The 25,946-nt window shown below is 37.3% G+C and overlaps 1 protein-coding gene across 1 annotated transcript in view; it reads right to left on the reverse strand.

Annotated features, from left to right (window-relative positions):
* Nucleotides 1-25,946, reverse strand: part of ARHGAP32 (Rho GTPase activating protein 32) — a 217,265-nt gene that overhangs the window by 25,745 nt on the left and 165,574 nt on the right. Inside the window, exon 11 of the mRNA XM_011934672.1 lies at nucleotides 8,733-8,882. Coding sequence (XP_011790062.1) covers nucleotides 8,733-8,882 — 150 coding nt within the window. The remainder of the gene's footprint in view (nucleotides 1-8,732; nucleotides 8,883-25,946) is intronic.

The raw sequence follows: 25,946 nt of genomic DNA on the forward strand, positions 1-25,946 counted from the left end.
TGTCCATGTGTTCTCATTGTTCAACTCCCACTTACGAGTGAGAAGATGTGGTGTTTGGTTTTCTGTTCTTGTGACAGTTTGCTGAGAATGATGGCTTCCAGCTTCACCCACGTCCCTGCAAAGGACATGGACTCATCCTTTTTCATGGCTGCACAGTATTCCATGGTGTGCAACTCTAGGCCAAGTGAAGTGTTACCTTTTGCCATACAAACCAATCATCCTATGCCTTCTTCACAAAACAATTTCCTCTAGCTGGACTCTCTCCCACAACCCTCTTCATATAGAAAATTCTTGTCTATTGTTCAAAATCCAGCTAAACTATCACTCTTTAGTTTTATTTTTATTTTTTGAGATGGAGTCTCGCTCTGTCGCTCAGGCTGGAGTGCAGTGGCCGGATCTCGGCTCACTGCAAGCTCCGCCTCCCGGGTTCATGACATTCTCCTACCTCAGCCTCCCGAGTAGCTGGGACTACAGGTGCCCGCCACCTCGCCCGGTTAATTTTTTTTTTCGGTTAATTTTTTTTTTTGTATTTTTTAGTAGAGACGGGGTTTCACCATGTGAGCCAGGATGGTCTCGATCTCCTGACCTCGTGATCCGCCCGCCTTGGACTCCCAAAGTACTGGGATGACAGGTGTGAGCCACCACGCCGGGCCTAAACTCTCACTTTTAAGCGAGCCTTCACTGAATATCCACCAGTAGAGGTGGCTGAGCACTGTGTTCCATATGCTCATAGAACAATATTTCAAATTATCATTTATTTGTTTATACAATTATTACCCTTTTCTGACTGCAGGTTCTTCAGGAGCAAAACCATGCATCATTCATCTTTGTGTATTTAAAACTCAGGAACACTGTCCTGACACAATGTGTAAAATTAGCAAGTGAATTAATTTACCAGTGCCCCGAGAGCCTGAAATAGTCATTATCTGGTCAAGTTAGCTGGGAAGGAACCTTAGTTTTCATATGGAACTTGTTCACATGAATACATTTTCAACTATATGCTTTCTGCCTCTAAACATATTCAAGACTTTCAGTAACAAGAAAAGGTTATGTTTATGTAGTAAAGATGAAGGGCAGGTAGAATTGCTGGGTACTTCTTGTGGATTTAATTGACATTAGAAGCAACCTTTGTGTCAAAATGATATGCAAAATATATAGTATCTTTATAAAAGCTTGGGTTCTATTTCTAACACTGTCCCACCAATGATAACCTTGGTGTCTTAGGTTTCAATTTTAAAAACTGGAAGTGGAATAATAAAATTTGAGGCTAGAAAATTTCAGTCACCTGCTTCAAAGGGTATATTTAGAGATTACTGGGATAATTAGCATCATTCTTAGGAAAATAGTTAAAATTCTTTCCTGTAAAGCACTGAAAAGATGCTTCTCATCATATATGCTCCAAATTAGCATGCTAATTCACCCAGGTACACAGAAGGTTTGTCTTCGAGAAAAACCCTTCAGAGCACAGTATTTTATTTCCATATTATCAGGCTCTCCCAGCACATATAAATTTTTCATAAAAATAAGCTACCAGTTATTTAAAAAAAAGCACTGGTAATTTTCATTGGATGTGTATATCTATATGTTATTAGATTCATACCTGTTTATTCTTCCAAATAAGTAGGAAAATGTTGAAAATATGGAGAATTAGAGGTCTTTTCCTGATAATATGACCAAGTATCTACACTCGTAATACTTCATAGCAAGCATCTGAATCGTTTTCTTATATTTTGTGTTCCCTGAGTAGAAGGACTGAATGTCTACACAACAATCACATAATGAACTTAATAAATAAAATTACATAACTATTACTTATAAGCTTAAGGGAGACAAATGAGTCATTTAATATAAATGGGTGGCAAAATGAAAGAAAAGCATAAACTTGAATCTTGAAGAAAGGAGAGCAGAAACTGAAAAACAATGTCTGAAGAAAAAAGGAGAAAAGATCTGTTTTATTTTTGTACGAAAGAGTAGGAAAGCAGTATAAGAATCCAATATATGATGTTTTGTAAAAAAAATCCTAGTTTTAAAAAAAGGCACTTTGCTAGCTACCCCCAAACCATCTAACAAACCAGCCAAATGCACACCAAATAATGACCCAGCCAAAATATAACATTAGAAACCTCCAAAATGCTTCCTCCAAAAGACGGTACGATTTTCAGAATCATTCCCACATTCTCCACATAATACACTTCTGATTTACTTTGATTTTACATTCTTAGTTTTAAACATATCATCATATGACCACAGAATAAGAAGTATATATTTAAATTAAAATCGATGACCCTTAAAACTGGAATATAGCTAAAAGAAGTGAGAACTAAGCATGACAAGAATTGATCTTTGATTTTGTTTTCTTGACAGTTTTGCTTTCGTTTTGGCTCTTTTCTCTTCATTCATCCACTCGCTCACTCACTCATCAATCATGTATTTATCAAATCTCTTCTATTTTCCAGGCATCATGAAAGCATTACAGATACAGATGAAAAAGCTCAGTTTCAGTTTCAGGGAAGTGGTTTCCAGGCTAAAGGGACACGAGTACAGTGTTACTTATTAGAATGTGCATCATGATTCTACCTAATATGACTACCTAAAGGATTAATTTCTGGGGTTATTTGACCCTTGCCTTTTCCTACGTTTCTCTGATCTAAAATTTTGTGCATATACTACAACACAGAAATATGCTCAGGCAACAGAGAGTCCTCTCCGAGGGTTTCAAAATATTTGTAATATTTTGTACCAAACATAATGTTACCTAGTTTTATATAAACCTCTCACTATTTTGTTTTAGTGATCTCAATTCAAATTTTCAACGAAATTCAGTTTTAAATATGCACAGCAAAAAAAACCACAAAAACTAAGTCTTATAAAAAAAATCAATGATACCAGAAAAAGACATTAACGTCACAACAACAACAACAACAAAAACATTTTAAAGCTATAGTTAGGGATGCCAAAGTAGGCTGGGGGCAGGGGCTCATGCCTGTAATCCCAGCACTTTGGGGGCTGAGACAGGTGGAACACCTGAGGTCAGGAGTTCAAGACCAGCCTGGCCAATATGGTGAAACCCTGTCTCTACCAAAAAATACAGAAAAAAAAAAAAAATTAGCTAGGCATGGTGGTGGGCGCTTGTAATCCCAGCTACTCAGGAGGCTGAGGCAGGAGAATCGCTTGAACCTGGGAGGCAGAGGTTGCAGTGAGCCGAGATTGTGCCATTGCACTCCAGCCTGGGCAACAAGAGCAAAACTCCATGACAAAACAAAACAAAACAAAATAAAACAAAAGGATGCCAAAGTAAATGACATATTAGTATAATCTATGCTCAAAACAGGTACTATGTACGCAGATTTTTGTTTATTTCTTTTTTTTGTGGGCAGATTTTTAAACAATCAGTTCCACAAATAACTGTGATATAATGTTTAATAAACTCAATTATAAACACTGCTTTGTGATAGCTAAAACGCTGTATGATTATCCTGAATCCTGATTGAGCACCAGGGACCACACATAAAAGAATAAAAAGGCAATGGCCTTGTCAGGTTCCTATGTGACTTCTTACAACACTTTGAACAGAAGACACAGGTCAAGTTTGTCACTTGCTCCAACAGAGAGGTACTCAGAAGTTCAGAAAGTATAATAGGATAATCTCTCTATAAAGCTGATTTTTCACTAGGAAATATTCAGAGAATTAACCACTTACCAAAACACAATTTTTAAACAATTTTTATTTTATATGGAATGCTTCACTAATTTGTGTGTCATTTTTGTGCAGGGGTCACGCTTATCTCTGTATTGTTCAAATTTTAGTATATGTGCTGTCAAAGCAAGCACATAAAATGTAATTTTGATATGAGCTTCCTTCTCAGAAAAATCTAGTGCAAGGTTAATTTTGTTTAGGGTAAAGACACTATGTTAAAGTCTAAACTTTGAGAAAGACAATTATATGATACATACCAATATTATATACACTGTATGTGTCTCATCTCTCCTCACAATTATGTATATAATCATTTTTTCTTCATTTTATTCTAATTATTTTAGAGTTTAAAATACACACTCAATTCTAATTGTTTTAGACTTTACAATAGTCTCTCCCTCTCTCTCTATATGTATGTGTAAATATATACACACATATGGTGTAACTGTGGTTATAGGCCATGTGACAATACATATGAAGTCTTTTTTTTTTTTTTTTTTTGAGATAGGGTCTCATTCTGTTGCCTAGGCTGGAGTGCCATGGTGTGATCATGGCTCACTGCATCCTGGACCTCCTGGGCTCATGAGATCCTCCCACCTCAACCTCTCAAGTAGCTGGAACCACAGGCACGTGCCACCATGCTCAGCTAATTTAAAAAATTTTTTTGTAAAGACAGTGTCTCTACAAAAAAAAAATCAATGATACTGTTCCACTCAAACAGCTTTTATCATAATTAGGCAAAAGATGAATACTGTAGTTTAACCTGCTACTTTTCAGAAAGAAGTGATATAATAGCCTCCGTCCTCCCCTATCAACCTTATGAAGAAGGGAAACATAACTGAAACTTCTAAGTACAACTAAAATTGAATTGATATTTGAAAGCTAATGAGCATGGCAGGACAAATTGGAAAACTCTCTTGCAATTTCTTTTTCTTTTTTTTTGAGATGGAGTCTTGCTCTTGTCACCCAAACGTGATGGTGAGATCTTGGCTCACTGCAACCTCCACCTCCCAGGTTCAAGCAATTCTCCTGCCTCAGCCTCCTGAGTAGCTAGGATTACAGGCATATGCCACCACGCCTGCCCAATTTTTGTTATTTTTAGTAGAGACAGGATTTCACCATATTGGCCAGGATGGTCTTGAACTCCTGACCTCAGGTGATCTGTCTGTCTCGGCCTCCCAAAGTGCTGGGATTACAGGAGTGAGCCACCACGCCAGGACTCTTTTTCATATTAATGATCACATCTAAGCAAGGTTTAACATGTTACATGGCATTAAACATGCCATGTTTCCCAGGCTGGTCTCAAACTCCTAGGCTCAGGTGCTCTTACCATCTTGGCTTCCCAAAAAGCTAAGATTACAGGCATGAGCCACCACACCCAGCCCCCTATGAAGTCTTAAAATCCGAAAAAACTGAAATTCCTCACATATTCATTAAATGAAAGACAAACTACTAAATCACTTGGTTATTAAAAAAGCTTTATTTCCTAATTAAAATTTTAGTTAATAAACTTCAAAGGTTTCCCTTCTCCTGCTAATTTAGGCTTCATTTGAATATTCAAATAAATATCCTTCTTATGAATATTCATTCATTTATTACCAACCCTGATGAAACAGGAAATTATTTTAATATGCCAAGTATAATATATCTGACCTCGGTCTTCGAGGTTTCTGGCTCCTAAGGTTTACTGAATTTCAATTACACTTTAATGCCACAAGTTAATTTTTTTCTAGTCATTTGAGTTTAACTTGGCAAAGAGGGATTAATGAATTATTAAATTCATTTCCAATATTCCTCTAATTTTTTTAATTGAAAAAGCAAGACAACTAAGAAAAAAAAATCTAAACAATATTCTCTAATACTTTACTATAATTATATTCACTTTTCATATCACCTAAGTATCCACTTTCAAAAGTTGTATCTACTATTTATAGATAATATTTTTCAGGTTCCTACATTGTATTCAAACTTATTTGATTTATTTATTTAGAGACAGGGTTTTGCCCTGTTGCCCAGGCTGGAGCGCAGTGGCAGGATGATAGCTTACTGTAGTCTCCAACTCCTGGGGTCCAGCAATCCCCTGACCTCAGCCTCTGAACTAGCTAAGAGTATGGGTATGTGTCACCATGCACAGCTAGCTTTGTTTTTTTTTTCTGTATAAATGGGGTTTTGCTATGCTGCCCAGGCTGGTGTAAACTCCCGGCCTCCAGCGATCCTCCTAACTTGGCCTCCCAAAATACTAGGATAACAGGCATAAGCCATCTCACCCAGCCCAAACTTAAAATTTTTAATAGCTTCAGCATTTATAGAACATTCCCTTGTATGGGTGTGGTGGCTCATGCTTGTAATCCCAGCATTTTGGGAGGCCGAGGTGGGTGGGTCGCTTGAGTCCAGGAGTTCGAGATCAGCCTGGCCAACATGGCAAAATCCCACCTCTACAAAAAAAAGTACAAAAATTAGCTGGGTGTGGTGGTGCATGCCTATAGTCCCAGCTATTCAGGAAGCTGAGGCAGGAGGACAGCTTGCGCCCAGGAGGCAGAGGTTGCAGTGAGCTGAGATTGTGCCACTGCACTCCAGTCTGGATGATAGAGTGAAACCCCATTTCAAAAAAGAACATTCTCCCAAAGTTGGGTATTTCATTTTCTTTGTTCTCATACATTATGCTATGATGAACACTTTTATTTCTATTTAATTATAACATTAAGATAAGTCCCTAAGGATGGATTCCTTAGATGAAAGGAACACTATAAAGTGTCTTGCTATGAAATGTTAAATGTTTTCCAAAAAGGTAGTGCTAACTCACAACTTCCTGAAACCAACGATTCTGAACCTAATGGTAAAAATCACTGCTATATTTATGGCACTGGATATCATAATTTAGAAAAATAGCTTTGTTATTTTAATATTTGCCAAAGTAAAATGGTATTTCAAAATTGCCTAAAGATATATTTCCATGATTACAAATAAGGATAAACATTTTTCTGCGTAATGTTTGTATCTTTTCTCCATTCTTTTACTCAGGAACTTTAATCTTCTAAAAAATCTGAAATGATATTCTCATACACTATAATAGTAGCATTTCATCATATTCAAAAAATGATTATATTTCCTGGTCTATGGTACCTCTCCCTCTACATTGTTATTTTTCATTATATGAAAAGTATATATATATATATATTTAAGCATCTCTTTATGTTTTTTGTTTAAATTTGAGAAAGCTATTTATTTTATCTCAAAACAAAATCAGTTCACATTGGCAATTTTATAAGTTTAAAATGGTTAACTTATACTTTTGAAGTTTATTTTCAGTATGATGAAGTGTGAATTTTTTTCAAAACTGCTTTTTAATTATCTCAATATGTATTATAAATAGCTCTTCCATGTGACATGGTTCTAAAACCATACTTTTTTCACAATGGATCCTTACGTATAGTAACAACTATTTCTGAACACTCTAAGCTGTTTCACTCACATTTCATTCTCTGCACAAAATTCTGCCTTTAAAAAAAAATTTTTTTTTTTTTTTTTGGAGACAAGGTCTTGCTCTGTCACCCAGGCTGGAGTGCAGTGGCGTGAAATCAGCTTACTGCAACCCCTGCCTCCCAATCTCAGGTGTTCTCCCACCTCAGCCTCTCAAGTAACTGGGATTACAGCTATGTACTACTACGCTGGCTAGTTTTTATATTTTTCGTAGAGACCAGGTCTTGCCATGTCGAACTCCTAGGCTCAAGCTATCTGCCTGCCTCAGACACCCAAAGTGCTGGGATTGCAGGCATGCGCTACCACACACAGTGAAAACTCTGCTGTTCTAGTTTTGAATATTGTTTTAATATACAGTAACACTAGTAAAACTCCCATCCTATCACTGATTTTTTTCTTTGACATTGTCACTGGTTGAGTTTTCCATGTGCATTTAGCTGCAAAAGTAATCCTCAGGGGTTTTTTCTTTTGTTTTTGTTTTCTAGGGATCTGCATTAAGTTGGTATTAATTTGGGAATAACATCTGTTTGAAATAACATTTTGTCTACTCTCTCAAGAAACACGGTACAGTTTGCATTAAATTCCTAAGTCCACTGATATTCCTTTAACAACGAGTAAGACCTTAATTTGAACTTGATACTATCAACTCAGTATTATTAATATTACTTTACCATTGTTTTTCACTAATGGTCTTCTCAAAAGGCACAATGGGTATTTCCCATACTAATTTGGAATTTCACAATCACCTATTTCTGGTGTTTAACAACATCATAGGTAGATCCTGCCTTCATCTTCTGGCATTTCTGAAGGAGATGCTGGAGGAAAGTGCTATTTTAAAATATAAAAGGAAAACTCCTTTTTTTCTTTCCCTCCTATCCATCCCACCATCCAACAACTAAATTCTTGATTCATAATTTATAAAGAAAGGAATATAGATTCCTACAAAAAATAAAATACAGATTATCTACAAAAAATAAAATGAAAAATAAAAATGAGCCAGGTGTATACTGGCACATGCCTGTAGTCCCAGTTACTCTGGGAGGATTGCCTGAGCCCAGGAATTCAAAGCTGCAGTCAGCTATGATCATGCCACTGCACTCCAGCTTAGGCGACAAAGCAAGGCCCTGTCTCTTTAAAAACAAAAAAATTGGAAGATTGATTTTGGCATTTTATGTCTCAAAACTATGACAGCTTTTTGTCCATAAGAAGAATTAGATAAATATTTTAGGATAAAATGTGGGTGGCAAAACTGGCTGAAGAAGCTATCTAGGGAGAAACAGAAAGTAAGGCAAAACAATAGGGTGATTGTAATATATTTCGTGTGAATGTCCTACTCTTCTGGAACAGAACATGAGCATTTCTGATGCCAAAGTGCATTCGTAGACTTTTCATTCTCAGCTCCACCCAGAACTGAGTACCTGAGAAAGCTTAATACATGCATTGAACTGGAATGAAACAGTTATCATTTGCCTAAATCTACTCCATAATTAGTCATAGAGAACCAATATGGAGAGGTCAGAAACTGAAAGTATAAGCTTGCACATTTTATTTTTACCTTCAAAACCAGAATTTAGAAGGTGCTCCCCCAGGTCACAACCAAACACTCTCTCTTTCAAGATTCCCCGCTGCTTGAGCTTCTGTTTTGTTGGACGAGACTTCATGAATGTTCGTAAGAACGTAATGAGCTTGCCGTGCTTTTTAGACACTAGAAATCAATAAAGAGAAAAGATCTGAGTTGTGGCAAGAGGTTACATTTTACTTAGCATAAAAAGAAGCATATCTCAAGAGGCTGACGGCAAAATAATCTATTATAAACATACTTTATAATCTTTAGGAAATTTCAACAGAAGTTTAGCTAAGAGTTGTGCTATAAATAACATCATAGTTTTGTACTTTCTTCTTGTTGTGGGAAGTCAGGGACCCTGAACGGAAGGACCAGCTGAAGCCATAGCAGAAGAACATAAATTTTGAAGGTTTCATGGACATTTATTAGTTCCCCAAATTAATACTTCTATAATTTCTTACGCTTGTCTTTACTGCAATCTCTGAAAATAAATTGTGAAGATTTCATGGACATTTATCACTTCCCCAATCACTACTCTTGTGGTTTCCTATGCCTGTCTTTAATCTCTTAATCCCACCATCTTCATAAACTGAGGATGTATGTCGCCTCAGGACCCTGTGATGACTGTGTTAACTGCACTAATTGTTTGTAAAACATGTGTGTATGAACAATATGAAATCTGGGTATCCAAAAAGAACAGGATAACTGCAATTTTCAGGGAACAAGGGAGATAACCATAAGGCCTGACCGCCTGAGGGGCTGGGCAGAACAAAGACATATTTCTCTTCTTGCAAAAGCAAATGGGAGAAATATCACTGAATTCTTTTTCTCAACAAGGAACAGCCCTGGGAAAGAGAATGCAGTCCCAGCAGGAGGTCTCTAAAATGGCGCTCCGGGACTGTCTGTCTTTTATGCAGTTGTAGATAAGGGATGAAATACGCCCTGGTCTCCTGCAGCACCCCCAGGCTTACTAGGATTAGGAAATTCCTGTTTCAAATTTTAGTCAGACCAGTTCTCTGTTCTTGAACCCTGTTTCCTGTTAAGATGTTTATCAATGACAATGCGTGCGCAGCGGGACATGAAACTTCATCAGCAATTCTAATTTTGCCTTGGTCCTCTGATCTCACTCCGCCCCCATTTGCCTTGTGATATTTTACTGTCTTGTGAAGCATGTGATCTCTGTGACCTATCTCTGTGACCTCTGTGACCACATCCTATTCGTAAACTCCCTCCCCTTTGAAAACTGCTAATAAAAACCTGCCGGTTTTGCGGCTCGGGGGCATCACAGAACCTGCCGACAAGTGATGTCTCCCCTGGACACCCAGCTTTAAAATTTCTCTCTTTTGTACTCTTTCCCTTTGTTTCTCAGACTGGCCAACACTTAGGGAAAATAGAAAAGAACCTACATTAAAATACTCGGGGCTGGTTCCCCCGATATCTTCTCACCACCTTACCTTATGAGACTGTAAGCAAATTTAAGTGTTGTAACCCATGATGTTTGAATCAAGCTTGGTAAACCAGTCATCTTCCCAATGCATACTTAAGGATGTTACAGGATTACAAGAGGAACCTGAGTTTTACTGAATATAATGCTTTGGAGATCTTTATAATAAGTAAGACTTAAAATGGTGTAAAAGTGGTTTGCATTTCTAGTCAACTTTTAAATTATTTTACTTGATGGTTAGAAATTTTCATAGTACTTGTAATCTGTTGAAAATAACTGAAAAAAGAAAACTCTCATTTTGCAAAGAGGACAATCCCATAATGACACAGAACACACTTGTGTCAACCTAATGGCTAGATACATACAAAACACACACCCACACAAGCATCAGATCTTCCATTAACATTCATCTATAATATACTAAGTACATCATCTTAAATCCTTTATAGATCAAGGAAAAAGGTGAGTAAATTAATATTTGAAAAAATATTTCCACTGACTGATACATTAGAAAGACAACTGAAAAAAACGGAAAGTGAACAAACCCCTTAAAAATCACTTTTGCTGAGAAGTGCAGCTTATAGGGATAATTACGCTAAAAGTCAACATACAACAATATCATGAGCTCAAAGATTAGTTGTTAAATAGAAGACGAAGCTGGATGCCTCACTCCACCTACTAAGTTGCAGGTGATTACTGAGAGTCTTACTGAGGCCTATTATACATTTTTAAAATTTTCGTGGGTACACAGTAGGTATATATATTTATGGGTACGTATTTTGATACAAACATGCAATGTGTAATAATCACACCAGGGTAAATGGGGTATCCATCCCCTCAAGCACTTATCCTTTGTGTTGCAAACAATCTAATTAGAGTATTTTAGTTATTTTTTAATGTACGTTTAAATTATTTTTGACTGTAGTCAGCCTGTTGTGCTATCAAATGCTAGGTCTTACTCATTCTTTCTATTTTTTGTCCCCGTTAACCATCCCTATTTCCCCCCCAACATCGGCTTATTACCCTTTCTGGCCTCTGGTAACCATCCTTCTACTCTCTGTCTCCATAATTTCAATTGTTTGGATTTTCAGATCCCACAAATAAGTGAGAATGTGCAAAGTTTATCTTTCTGTGCTTGGCTTATTTCACTTAATATAATGACGCCCAGTTCCATCCATGTTGTTGCAAATGACTGAATCTCATTATTTTTTTATGGCTGAATACTGCCCCATTGTGTATACGTATCACATTTTCTTTATCCATTCATCTGCTGATGAACACTTAGGCTGCTTACAAATCTTGGCTATTGTGAGCAGGGATACAACAAACATGGGAGTGCAGATATCTCTTCTATATACGAATTTCCTTTCTTTTGGGTATATACCCAGCAGTAGGATTGCTGTATTGTATAATAGCTCTATTTTTAGGTTTTTGAGGACCTCAAACTGTTCTCTATAGTGGCTGTGTTAATTTACATTCCCACTGACAGCATAAAAGGGTTCCCTTTTCTCCACATTTGTTACTGCCTGTCTTTTGGATAAAAACCATTTTAACTAGGGTGAGATAACATCTCATTGTAGTTTTAATTTGCATTTCTCTGATGATCAATGATGTTCAGCATCTTTTATAAACCTGCTCGCCATTTGTATGTCTTCTTTTAAGAAATGGCTATTCTGATCTTTTGCCCATTTGTTAATCAAATTATTATTTTCCTTTGAGTTGTTTGAGCTCCTTATATATTCTGGTTATTAATCCTTTGTCAGATGGGTAGTTTGCAAATATTTTCTCCCATTCTGTGGGTTGTCTTTTCACTTTACTGATTGTTTCTTTTGTTGTGCAGCTTTTAAACTTGATGTGATCCCATTGTCCATTTTTGCCTTGGTTGCCTATGCTTGTCTGGTATTACTCAAGAAATCTTTGCCCCTCTAATTTTCCTGGAGATTTTTCCCAATTTTTTTTAGTAGTTTTATAATTTGAGGTCTTAGATTTAAGTCTTCAATCCATTTGGACTTAATTTTTGTACAAGGTGAGAAAGAGGGGTCTAGTTTCATTCTTCTGCACATGGATATCCAGTTTTCCCAGCACCATTTATTGAAGAGACTGTTATTTCCCTAGTGTATGCTCTTGGCACCTTTGATAAAAATGAGTTCACTATAGGTGTGTGGATTTGTTTCTGGGTTCTCTATTTTGTTCCCCTGGTTCATGTGTCTGTTTTTATGTCATGCTGTTTTGGTTATTATAACTCTGCAATATAATTTGAAGTCAGGTAATGTGATCCCTCCAGTTTTGTTCTTTTAGCTTAGGATTGCTATGGCTATTATTTAGTTCCATATAAATATTACTATATTTTTTTCTATTCCTGTGAAGTGTGTCATTGGTATTTTGATAGGAATTGCACTAAATCTGTAGTTTGGTTTGGGTAATAAGGACATTTTCAACAATATCGACTCTCCCAATCCATGAACGTGGAATACCTTTCCATTTATTTGTGTTCTCTTCCATTTCTTGCATCAGTGTTTTACAATTTTCATCATAAAGATCTTACACTTCTTTGGTTAATTCTTAGGTATTTTATTTTATTTGCAGCTATTATAAATGGCATTGCTTTCTTGATTTCTTTTTCAGATTGTTCACTGTTGGGATACAGAAATGCTACTGATTTTTTCATGTTAATTTTGTATTCTGCAACTTTACTGAATTTATCAGTTCAAATAGTTTTTTGGTGGAGTATTTAGGATCTCCAAATATAAGATTATGTCACCTGCAAACAAGGATAATTTGGTTTCTTCTTCTTCAGTTTGAGTGCTCTTTATTTCTTTCTCTTTTCTGATTGCTCTAGCCAGAATTTCCAATACCATGTTAAAGAAGAGTGGTAAAAGTGGGCATCACTGTCATGTTCCTGATCTTAACAGACTTTCAGATTTTCCTCATTCAGTAGGATGCTAGCTATGGGTCTGTAGTATATGGCTTTTATTATGCTGAAACATGTTCCTTCTATACCTATTTTTTGAGGGATTTTATCAAGAAGGGATGTTGAATTTTTATCAAATGCTTTTTCAGCATTAATTGAAATGCTCATATGGTATTGTGCTTCACTCTGTTGATATGATGTATCGCATGTATTGATTTGTGTATGTTGAACTATCCCTGCATCCCTGGGATAAATCCCACTTGGCCATGATGAATGACCTTGCTAATGTGTTGTTGAATTTGGTTTGCTAGTATTTTGAGATTTTTTTTGCATCAATATTCATCAGTGATATTGGCATGTAGTTTTCTTTTTTTGATGTGTCATTGGTTTTGTATCAGTGTAATACTGGCTCTGTAGAATCAGTTTGGAAGTATTCTCTCCTCTATTTTCTGAATACAGCAGAATTGGTAGTTGTTCTTCTTTGATTAAATGTTTGGTAAAATTCAGCAGTTAAGCCATTGAGTCCTGGGCTTTTCTTTGCTGGGAGACTTTTTATTATAATTTTTATCTCATTATTTGTTATTGGTCTGTTCAGGTTTTGGATTTCTTCATGGTTTGATCTTGGTAGGCTGAATGTGTCTAGGAGTTTACCACTTATTCTAGATTTTCCAATTTACTGGCATATAGTTGCTCATAATAGCCACTAACGATCCCTTGAATTTCTGCAGTGTCAGTTGCAATGTTTCCTATTTCATATCTGATTTTATTTGGGTCTTCTTTTTTTTTTTCCTTAGTCTAGCTAAAGGTTTGTCAATTTTGTTTAACTTTTCAAAAAACCAAATTTTTCTTTTGTTGATCTTTGGTGTTTTCTTTTCAATTTCACTTGTATCTGCTCTGATCTTTTATTATTGCTTTTTCTTCTACTAATTTGGGTTTGGTTTATTCTTGCTTTTTCTAGTTCTTTAAAATACATTGCTAGGGTGTTTTTCTTGTTTCCCATGTAGGTACTTATAGCTATACATTTCCCTTTTAGTACAGCTTTTATTATATCACCTAGGTTTTGATATGTTGTTTCTATAATCATTTGTTTCAAGAAATTTTTTCAATTTCCTTCTTAATCTCTTCATTGACTCACCGTCTTTCAGGAGTATACTGTTTAATTTCCATGTGTTTGTACAGTTTCCAAAATTCCTTGTTACTGATTTCTAATTTTAGTCTGTTGTGGCCAGAGATGCTTGATATCATTTCAATGTTTTTTCTTTTTTTTTAGAATACTTTTAGATTTGTGTGACCTAACATATGGGCTATCCTTGAGAATAATCCACATGTTGAGGAGAAGAATATGTATACTGCAGCTGTTGGATGAAATGTCCTGTAAATATTTATTAGGTCTATTTAGTCTGTAGTACACATTAGGTCCTATGTTGATTTTCTGTCTGTAAGATCTGTACAATGCTGAAAGTGGGATGCTGAAGTCTCCAGCTATTATTGTATTGGGATCTCTCTCTCTTTAGCTCTAACAATATTTGCTTGATATTTCTGGGTGCTCTAGTGTTGGGTGCATATATATTTACAGTTGTTACATCTTTTGGCTAAATTGACCCCTTTATTATCATATAGTGACGTTCTTTGTCTCTTCTTACAGTTTTTGTCTTGAAATCTATTTTGTCTCATATAAGTATAGCTACTCCTGCTCTTTTTTGGTTTCCATTGACATGGAATATCTTTTTCCATCCCTTTCTTTTCAGTCTCTGTATATCTTTATAGATGAAGTGTGTTTCCTATAGGCAACAGGTCATTGGGTCTTGTTTTTTCATCCATCCAGCCACTCTATGTCTTTTATTGAAGAGTTTAGTCCATTTACTTTTGATATTATTGGTAAGTTCAGACTTCCTCCAACCATTTTGTTATTTGCTTCCTGGTAGTTTTGTGGTCTTCTTTTCCTTCTTTCCTTCCTTCCTGTCTTCCTTTTAGTAAAGGTGATTTTCTCTGGTGGTATGATATAATTTCTAGCTTTCTACTTTTAGTGTATGCATTGTATGCTTTCGGATTTGAGGTTATAATGAGGCTTGCGAATACTATCTTATGACCCATTTTTAAGCAGATAACAACACTGCATAGACAAACAAGCAAAAAGAAAACTAACAGACTGTATGCTTTAACTTCATCCTTTGCTTTTTAACTTTTTGTTTTTTCTATTTATATCTTATTATACTGTCTACATCTTGAAAGGTTGTTCTAGCTATTATTTTTTATTGGTTCATCATTTAGTCTTCTACTTAAGAGCAGTTTACACACCACAGTTATAATATTCCATGTCTATGTACTTACTATTAGCAGTGAGTTTTGTATCTTCATATAATTTCTTATTGTTCATTAATGTCGCTTTCTTTCCAACTGAAGTATTCCCTTTAGTATTTCTTGTAGGACAGGTCTGGTGTTGATGAAATTCCTCAGCTTTTATTTGTCTGGGAAAGTGTTTACTTCTCTTCATGTTTGAAGGGTATTTTCACCAGATATACTACTCTAGGGTAAAGTTTTTTTCCTTTAGCACTGTAAATATGTCACGCCACTCATTCTCTCTTAAAGTGTCCACTGAAAAGTGTGCTGCCAGATATACTGGAGCTCCATTGTATGTTCTTTCTTCTTCCTGCTATTAGTATCCTTTCTTTATTCTTGACCTTTGGGAGTTTGATTATTAAAATGTCTTGAGGTAGTCTTTTCTGGGTTAAATCTGTTTAGTGTTTTGTAAACTTCTTGTGTTTGGATAGCGGTATCTTTCATTTTGGGAATTCTCTGTTACCATCTCTTTGAACAATAAACTTTCTACCCCTATCTCTTTCTCTACCTCCTCTTTAAGGCCAGTAACTTAGATATGCCCAATTAAGACTATTTTCTAGATCTTATAGGCAGGGGCATGCTTCATTCTTTTTTCTTTTGTCTCCTTTGTGTATTTTCAGCCTGTCTTCAAGCTCACTAATCTTCCACTTGATCAATTCTGCTATTAACAGATTCTGATATATCTTCAGTACATCAACTGCATTTTTGAACTCCAGAACTTTTGCTAGATTCTTCTTAATTATTTCAACCTCTTAAACTTATAGAATTCTGACTTCCTTCTCTGTGTTATCTTGAATTTCTCTGAGTTTCATCAAAATGACTATTTCAAATTCTCTGTCTGAAAGGTCACACACCTCTAGGGTTGGTGCCTGGTACCTTATTTACTTCATTTGGTGAGGTCATGTTTTCCTGGATGGTCTTGATGCTTGTGGATGTTTGTCAGTGTCTGAGCACTGAAGAGTCAGGTATTTATTGTACTCTTCACAGTCTGGGCTTGTTTGTACCTGTCCTTCTTAGGAAAGCTTTCCAGGTATTCAAAAGAAGTTGAGTGTTGTGATCTGCATCACAATACAAGCTGTATCTGAATTAGTGGACACCCCAATTCAATAATGCTGTAGTTTTTGCAAATTTGTACAGGTAATGCCTTGGTGGTCTTCGATAAGATCCAGAAGCATTCTCTGGATTACCAGGCAGAGACTTTTGTTTTCTTCTCTTACTTTCTCCCAAACAAAGTCTCTCTCTGTCTCTGTGATAAGCTACCTGGAGCTGGGGTGAAACAAGAACCCGTGGCCACCACCACCAGGACTGCACTGGGTCAAACCCAAAGCCAATATAGCACTGGGTCTTGCCCAAAGCCCACTGTAACTGGTACCTGGCTGGTACCTGGCTACTGCCTGTGTTTGTTCAAGGACCTAGGACTGTATAATCAGCAAGTGGTAAAGCCAGTCCAGCTGTGTCATTCCTTTCAAGGCGGTGAGTTCCCCCAGGCCCTAGGCGGGTCCAGAGATGCTGTCCAGGAGCCAGCGACTGCCGTCAAAAACTTCAGAAATCTACCTGTTGTTCTACTATATTGCAGCTGAGCTGGCACTGAAACCACAAGACGCAGTCCTTCCTACTCTTCCCTCCCCTTTCCACAGGCAGAGGAGCCCCACCCCATGGCCACCACTACAAGCCCACAGGGAGTACTGCCACGTTACCACTGATGTTCACTCAAGGCCCAAAAGCTCTTGTCAGCTTGTGGCTAATGCTGCCCGGCCTGGAACTCATCCTTCACGGCAGTGGGCTCCCCTCTGGCCCAGGGCAGGTCCAGAAATGCTGACCAAGCGCCAAGGCCTAGAATCAGAGTCCCCAAGAGTCTGCAGGGTGCTCTATCCCACTGTGGCCAAGCTGGTACCTAAGGTGTAAGACAAAGTCCCCTTTACTTTTCCCAAGCAGAAGGAGTCTTTCACCATAGTCACCACAGCTAGGAACGAGCTGGGTTTCACTTGAAGCCAGCTTACCTCAGAGTCTCACCCTTGGCCCATGGCATACTACCCAGGTATCACTGCTGGTTATTCAGGGTCCAAGGGCTTTTTAGTCTGCAGGTGATGATGGGGCCTGCTAAGACAGTCCTTCCCTTGAAGGCAGTGGGTTCCCTTCTGGCCCCAGGTATATCTAGGAATGTGGTCCAGGAGCTAGGGCCTGGAATGGGGGCCTCACAATTCTCACCAGTGCCCTTTCCTACCACGGCTGAGCTGGTATCCAAGATGCAAGACAAAGTCCTCTTTAATCTTCCTTCTACTCTTCCCAAGCAGAAAGAAGGGATCTGTTTTGGAGTCACAAACTGTCCTGCCTAGGGTAAGGGGAGAGATGGCACAAGCACTCCCTTAGCCACCCTGGTTGGTGTCTCAGTAGGTCACTGGTCTCTCAAGTCCATTGGCTCTGGGCCCAGTTCAGCATTAAGACTTGCCTAGGAGTTGCAGTCCTTGCAGCCTAGACTGCTTTTCAAATTTATTCAAGGCCCCAGAGCACTTTAGCTTGCAGTGGTGAGGCTAGTTGCAGCTGAGTTCTGACCGCTGGGATAGGAGATTTCCCCTCTATCTAAGGCTGTCTAAATGCTCCCTCCACGGATGGGCATCATCTAAGTTCAACCTGGTTTTGCTTTCCACTGTGACAGGGCAGCAGTGAGTTCAAGATAAAGTCTCAAAATCCCTCAGTTCTCCCTGAAGAGAGAGCACAGATTCTCTCTCTGTGCCACAGGGCCACTACCGGGGGACAGGGTAGGGGGTGGCGAAGGTGATTTAAGACTGGTTTTTCCTACCCTCTCTAGTGCTTCTTTCAGCAATAGGAAGGTAAAACCAGGTACTATGAGTGCTCATCTGATTTTTGGTTCCTATGGGGGTGTTTTTTCATGTGTGTAGAGTTGTGAAATTTGGTACTCCTGAAGGGAAAACAATCAGTGAAGCCCTTTATTTGGCCATCCTGCTTTGCTCCTCCCCTACTATACAGTTGTGAATGAATCCAAACCTTAACATTCCCGAACAGATGAGGACTCCTGAGGGAACCTTGTGTGCCTAGAGTAACTTATGGCCTAGATAGAACACTAGATGGGCTATTCTACACAAGATTAGACATCTGCCATCCATTTCTTTTCATTCTACGGAAAACATTATTTACAGACATTAGTTCTTTTTTTATAGACTACACAAGGTGACCAACCATCCTGGTCAGTCCATGACTGACAAGTTTCCTGAGACATGGAACTTCCCAGGCTAAAACCAGTAAAAGTCTTGGACAAAGTACAGCAAAGCCGTCATCCTAGACCATAACACAGATTAAATGCAAAACATTTATCCTTTTCTATAACACCTGTTAAAACTTACTTGCAATCTCAATATAATGTTGATGCTATCTCTGACATGCATGCTCTGAAACTCTGAGTAAATTATAACCTCTGTTGTATCTGAGATTCCTCACAGTAAAATTAAACTACATGCTCACTTTTCTACTAATGAGGCATTTATAGTATAGAGGTTAACTTCAGAAGTTTGTCACATATAATATTACTATATTAAAAGTTACAGGCTGGTGTAATTATTCTCCTCTAGTTGCTAGCAGATTGTGTGTAATGAATCTTTGTTACAGAGTGGTCATCAAACCATTTATGTTCTTTTTTTTTTTTTTTTTGAGACGGAGTCTCGCTCTGTTGCCCAGGCTGGAGTGCAGAGTGGCCAGATCGCAGCTCACTGCAAGCTCCGCCTCCCGGGTTTACGCCATTCTCCTGCTTCAGCCTCCCAAGTAGCTGGGACTACAGGTGCCCGCCACCTCACCTGGCTAGTTTTTTGTATTTTTTAGTAGAGACGGGGTTTCACTGTGTTAGCCAGGATGTTCTTGATCTCCTGACCTCGTGATCCGCCCGTCTCGGCCTCCCAAAGTGCTGGGATTACAGGCTTGAGCCACCGCGCCCGGCCATGTTCATTTTTAAACATCTTCCATACCAACTTTAAAATAATTTTGACAAGATCCCCAGAAAACTAGTAAGTTTGGTTTGCAACAATTTTACATTATATAATAATTTGGAAGAATTTTAATTTCTGTAATATTCAATATTTCTACATGGAAAGCGTATCTCATAATTTTTCTAAATCTGTTATTATCTCTCAAAAGATGTTTCTCATTTTCCTCATAAAGGACTCATTCCACATATTTCTTATTAGGAATATTGCTAGGTAACTTAATTTTTTTTCTGCTTTAGTAGAATAATACCTTGCTTCAATTATGCCCTTCACTAGTTATTACTAGTATGCTGGAAAACAATTTTTTTTCTTCAACTTTTATGTTCTGGAGTATATGTGCAGGATGTGCAAGTTTGTTACATAGGTAAACATGTGCCATGATGGTTTGCTGCACAGATCATCCAATCACCTAAGTATTAAGCCCAGCATCCATTAACTATTCTTCCTGATGCTCTCCCTCCCCCTAACTAACTCGACAAGCCCTACTGCGTGTTGTTCCCGCCATGCATCTATGTGTTCTCATTGTTCAGCTCCCACTTATAAGTGAGAACATGCAGTGTTTGGTTTTCTGTTCCTGCCTTTGTTTGTTGGGGATAATGACTTCTACCCCCAAACATGTCCTTGCAAAGGACATAATCTTGTTCCTTTTATAGCTGCATAAAATGATGTATGTGTACCCCTTTTTTTTAAATCTAGTCTATCATTGATGAGTGTTTGAGTTGATTCCATGTCTTTGCTATTGTGAACAGTGCTGCATTGAACATATGGGTGCACGTGTCTTTAAAATAGAAAGATTTATATGTGTTTGGGTATACACCCAGTAATGGGATTGCTGGGTCAAATGGTATTTCTGCTTCCAGATCTTTGAGGAACTGCCACACTGTCTTCCACAATGGTTGAACTAATTTACATTCCCACCAACAGTGTAAAAGTGTTCGCTTTTCTCTGCAACCTTGCCAGCATCTGTTGTTTCTTGACTTTTTAATAATCTCCATTCTGACTGGCATGAGATGGTATCTCATTGTGGTTTTGATTTCTATTTCTCTAATGATCAGTGATGTTTGTTGGCGGGATGAATGTCTTCTTTTGACAAGTGTCTGTTCATGTCCTTTGCCCACTTTTTAATGGGTTTTTTTTTTTTTTCTTGTAAACTTAAGTTCCCTGTAGACTCTGGATATTAGATCTTTGTCATATGGATAGATTGCAAACATTTTCTTCCATTATGTAGACTGTTCACTCTGATGATAGTTTCTTTTGCTGTACTGAATCTCTTTAGCTTAATGAGATCCCATTTGTCAATTTTTGCTTTTGTTGTAATTGCTTTTGATGTTTTCGTCATGAAATCTTTGCCCGTACCTATGTCCTGAATGGTATTGCCCAGATTTTCTTCTAGGGTTTTTATAATTTTGGGTTTTACATTTAAGTCTTTAATCCATCTTGAATTGATTTTTGTATAAGGTGTAAGGAAGGGGTCCAGTTTCAATTTTCTGTATATGGTTAGCCAGTTCTCCCAGCACCATTTATTAAATAGGGTATACTTTCCCTGTTACTTGTTTTTGTCAGGTTTGTTGAAGATCAGATGGTTATAGGCGTGCAATCTTACTTCTGAGTTCTCTATTCTCAGAAAACAATTTCTTAATGTATAGCTTACATCTGATCATTTACTAAACTCTCAATAATTTTAGAAGGATATTACTTGATTCTTTTGAATTTCGTGGATATGTAACTGTGTCAAAGTAAATATGGCCATTCTAGCTTTTGTCTGATAGTAAAAGCTTCTGATTTCTGTTTCAGATTTTGTCCAGAACTTCCAAAATACATGTTAACAGTAGGCATTTATATTTTGATGCCGAATTTGATGAAAATAACTGTCAAATTTGGTAACTGCGTATGATGTATATAACAAAGCATTCTTTAAGTAACATATTTCTAAGAATGTTTCAAAGGAATAGAAAGTGACTATTAACTATTAATCATTTAGCAACAAATGTGTAACTGCCTACCATAACTTAGGAACTGCTCTAAGTCATGAGATTACGATGGGGAACAGGAGAGACAAGGTCCTTGCTGTCACAGAGCTTACTGATGGCAGACAATGAATGATTAAATAGTAATATGGATACAGCCAGCATTTATTTTACACTTAGTATGTAAAAATAACTACCTAAGTGTTTATATTTATCAATCATTCATTTCTCACAGCCCACTATTAGGAAAATATTAATACTATACCCATTTTTAGATGAAGAAACTGAGGCAGAGAATGCTAGGTTAATGTGCCCACTGTCACATAACCGGGATTCCAAATCAGGGCATTTAGCATACAGCCCAAACTCTTATTCACTAAATGACACTGCCTAAATGAAGGCAACAAAGTAATATCAGATTATTTATAGTGGCTAATAAAAAAATAAACAGCCTGACATATTAGTGACTTGAAAGAAACTGAATTAAACAGAGAGGTAAGGAACAGTTTCTCTGAGGAAGTCATATCTGAGCTGGAAGCCATGAGAGGGGTAGGGAGCCAGGGGACAGTGGTATGAAATGAGGCTTAAGGGGTATGCAAAGCTGGGATCATAGGCCCGAATAGAGAGTTTACAAATAAACAGTTTAAACATTTTAAAACACTAGGTTACTTTAAAAATAACCAAATATGTTTATTAGAAACCCAAAAGAGCATTAATAGGGAACTGGTTGAATAAATTATGATACATCCGCACAGAGTATTATTTGTTAACTTTTGCTTTTTTAAATTTTTAACGAGGATCTCTACCTACTGATAGGGAGTACTCTTCAGGATACATTAAGTGAAAAAAGCAAAGCAGAGAACAGCATATTTAGAATAAGAAAGGATGAGGAATACACACATCACACACAAATTCACCCACACAAATATGCATGTACACGTGAGCTTATTTTTGCAAAAAGAAACACCAGAAGAATAAACTAGAAACTAATAAAAACGGGTTAAAAACAACAGGTGGGAAAAGGGAAAAAGGTAAGAATAAGATGTGAGACTTCTCTGAGTATACCTTTTTTATATAGCTTGACTTCTGAATCACGTTAATGTTCTTTCTACATGTTCAAAACTAAATTTAAAGTATTTTTAAAAAGGACCACTTCTCAGAGGGAATGCTTTCAACTTTTCCCCATTCAGCATTATGTTGGCTGTGGGTTTGTCATAGATGGCTTTTATTACATTGAGGTATGTCCCTTGCATGCAAGTTTTGCTGCTGAGGGTTTTAATCATAAAGGGATGCTGAATTTTGTCCAATGCTTTTTCTGCATCTATTGAGATGATCATGTGATTTTTGTTTTTTAATTTTGTTTGTGGTGTATCACATTTATTGACTTGCATAAGTAAAACCATTCCTGTATCGCTAGTATGAAACCCACTTGATCATGGTGGATTATCTTTTAGATAGGTTGCTGGTTTTGGTTAGATAGAATTTTGTTAAAATTTTTTGATGTATTTTCATCAAGGATATTGGTCCGTAGTTTTATTTTTCAGTTATGTCCTTTCCTGGTTTTGGTATTAGAGTGATACTGGTTTCATAGAATGATTTAGGGAGGATTCCCTCTTTCTCTATCTTGTAGAATAGTGTCGATACAATTGGTATCAATGCTTGTTTGAATGTCCGGTATTCTGATCCTGGACTTTCTTTGTTGGTAATTTTTTTAAATTACTATTTCAGTCTCACCGCTTGTTATTTTTGGTCTGTTCAGGGTATCTAATTCTTCCTGATTTAAGCTAGGAGGATTTTATCTTTCCAGGAATTTATCCATCGCCTCTAGGTTTTCTAGTATATGTGCATAACAGTGTTCATAGTAGCCTTGAATGATCTTTTGTATTTCTGTGGTGTCAGTTGTAGTATTTACCATTTTGTTTAAAAAAACAAAAACAAAAACAAATAGATGTTGGCCTGGATGCAGTGAAGAGAGAATATTTCTACACTGCTGGTGGGTATGCAGACTAGTAAAACCACTATGGAAAACAGTATAGAGATTCCTTCAAGGTCCAAAAGTAGAACTATCATTTGATCCAACAATCTCACTACTGGGTATCTATCCAGAGGGAAAGAATTCATTATATGAAAAAGATACTTACACAGTCATGTTTATGGCAGCACAATTTGCAATTGCAAAAATGTGGAACCAACCCAAATGCCAAATGCCCGTCAATCAACAAGTGGATAAAGAAACTGTGATACACACACACACACAATGGATACTACTCAGTCATAAAAAGGAATGAATTAATAGCTTTTGCAGCAACCTGGGTGGGATTGGAGACTATTATTCTAAGTGAAGTAACTCAGAAATGGCAATCCAAACATCGTATGTTCTCACTCATAAGTGAGAGATAAGCTGTGAGGATGCAAAGGCGTAAGAATGACACAATGGACTTTGGGGAATCAAGAGGAAAGGGTGGGAAGGGGGTGAGGGATAAAAGACTACAAATTGAGTTCAATGTATACTGCTCAGGTGTTGGGTGCACCAAAATCTCACAAATCACAACTAAAGAACTTACACATGTAACCAGATACACCTGTTCCCCCAAAACCTATGGAAATAAAAAATGCAAAAAAAAAAAAAAAAAAAACCACATGCTTAGTGGGATATATTCTAAGGACATAAAAAAAAAAAAAAACTCCCTGCAAACTAAAGTAATATTTAACTCCATCCACCTCCTTTACTATTGGCAAAAATATTGGTAATGTAATTTGGAAACAACTTTATACATATTGTGGGACAAAACAAAGATTTTCCATGTGAGAGAAAATGAGATACAATTATAAGACCTAAAGGTTAAGAAGAAAAACCTGTAATGTTAACTTTGACTTGGAAACATCAACAGGAACTCATGGCTAAAACACTCGCACACTTTCCCGAAGCTCTATCCGCTTTCCAAGGCTTAGAAATAATGATCTCTCGGCTGCAACGAAGACCTCTGGTCTCAGATCTTCGTGGTTAAATAAAATTCCTTATCAAAACGAACCCCGAATGCAAGTCAGAAGCAGGCAAAGCACAAGATGAGAATGGAAATTTTGTAACAGAAAGCAAGGGGATGCCCACAGCTGAGGGATCCCTGACAAGGGCTGAGTCAGACTCTTGTGGGCAGATCTGGGACGATCCATGCATCATAAGAATGGTTATAACTGATCGTAAAAGATCAAATAAATAAAAATCCTGAGTCAGTAGTAACAGTATCCAAAAGAAAGAAAGGAAAAAGTGACCTTTTTCAACACAAATAGAGGGAGAACATGTTTTAAACCGCAGCAGTAGTCTGCCATATTGAATAGGCTTCTCAACAGTAAAGAACACGTTTGTTTCTTTCACATCGATTAGCAATTTTGTAACTGGAATTATATACTGACCAATAAACATACATCTTCACAATTCAGTGGTAAGTCAATGAAAACGTATTTATAGTTATGATCCTCCAACCAAACTCTCCCACACAATAACACTTCATTAGTCAAAAGCAGCCTGTGTACAACTTGACTTCCCAGGACATTAGGTACTGACTCTGCTTCTTGGTTTGGCAAGTTTAGATCACGAACAAGGAAACATGGCTATCTTTTCCTGTTAGGGTAAAGAGTGTCCATGTTTATTTTTCCTAAATAGTGACACAAGGCCCAATTAAGTAAGAGTTGCAATAGAGCATAAAATTAAGATAATGGAGGGTGTCACTGGCAACTCTGTGCCCCCATTTGGCACTCCAGGGCTCTGGGAAGCTGTGCTGATATACGTGCAGCTCTGGCTTTTACTCTGAATGGCCACTTTGCATTGTTACCTTTCCACAAAACATTACTACGTAGATTAGAACTTTACATCTAAACTGGGTGTGTGAGTGGGAGGGGTGGATATGGTCTCTTCTTGCCAATCTATATCCCAATCTGAGACACTGAAATAATGGATATTCATAATGGTGACTACACATAAAGTCTTAAGTGATTCCAAAAGCCTTGAAAGGAAGATTAAACTATGTTCTGCATAGTTTCAGCATTGCTGGTGATGTTATTTTAATTGGACTCCTCCTCACTGTGGCAGACAGTGAGAAGTTCTGGCATACGTAATTAAATAATCAATTATTTATCAAGACAGATTAATTTCACTGCTTTGGAGATATAAATAAAAATATTCAATTTAATTATACCAAAATTTGAGGATCTAATAACACTTCCATATATAAATCTCTTAAATTAGTTTTCTTCATTTTATTTTCTTATTTTTGTTTTATTACACTTTAAGTTCCAGGGTACATGTGCACAATGTGCAGGTTTGTTACATTTGTATACATGTGCCATGTTGGTGTGCTGCACCCATTAACTCGTCATTTACATTAGGTATATCTCCTAATGGTATCCCTCCCCCAGCCCCCAGCCCACGACAGGTCCCGGTGTGTGATCTCCTTCCTGTGTCTAAGTGATCTCATTTTTCAATTCCCACCTATGAGTGAGAACATGCAGTGTTTGGTTTTCTGTTCTTGTGATAGTTTGCTGAGAATGATG

The sequence above is a fragment of the Colobus angolensis genome, unplaced genomic scaffold, assembly GCF_000951035.1.
Source record: "Colobus angolensis palliatus isolate OR3802 unplaced genomic scaffold, Cang.pa_1.0 Scaffold137, whole genome shotgun sequence".
NCBI classification, from domain to species: domain Eukaryota; kingdom Metazoa; phylum Chordata; class Mammalia; order Primates; family Cercopithecidae; genus Colobus; species Colobus angolensis.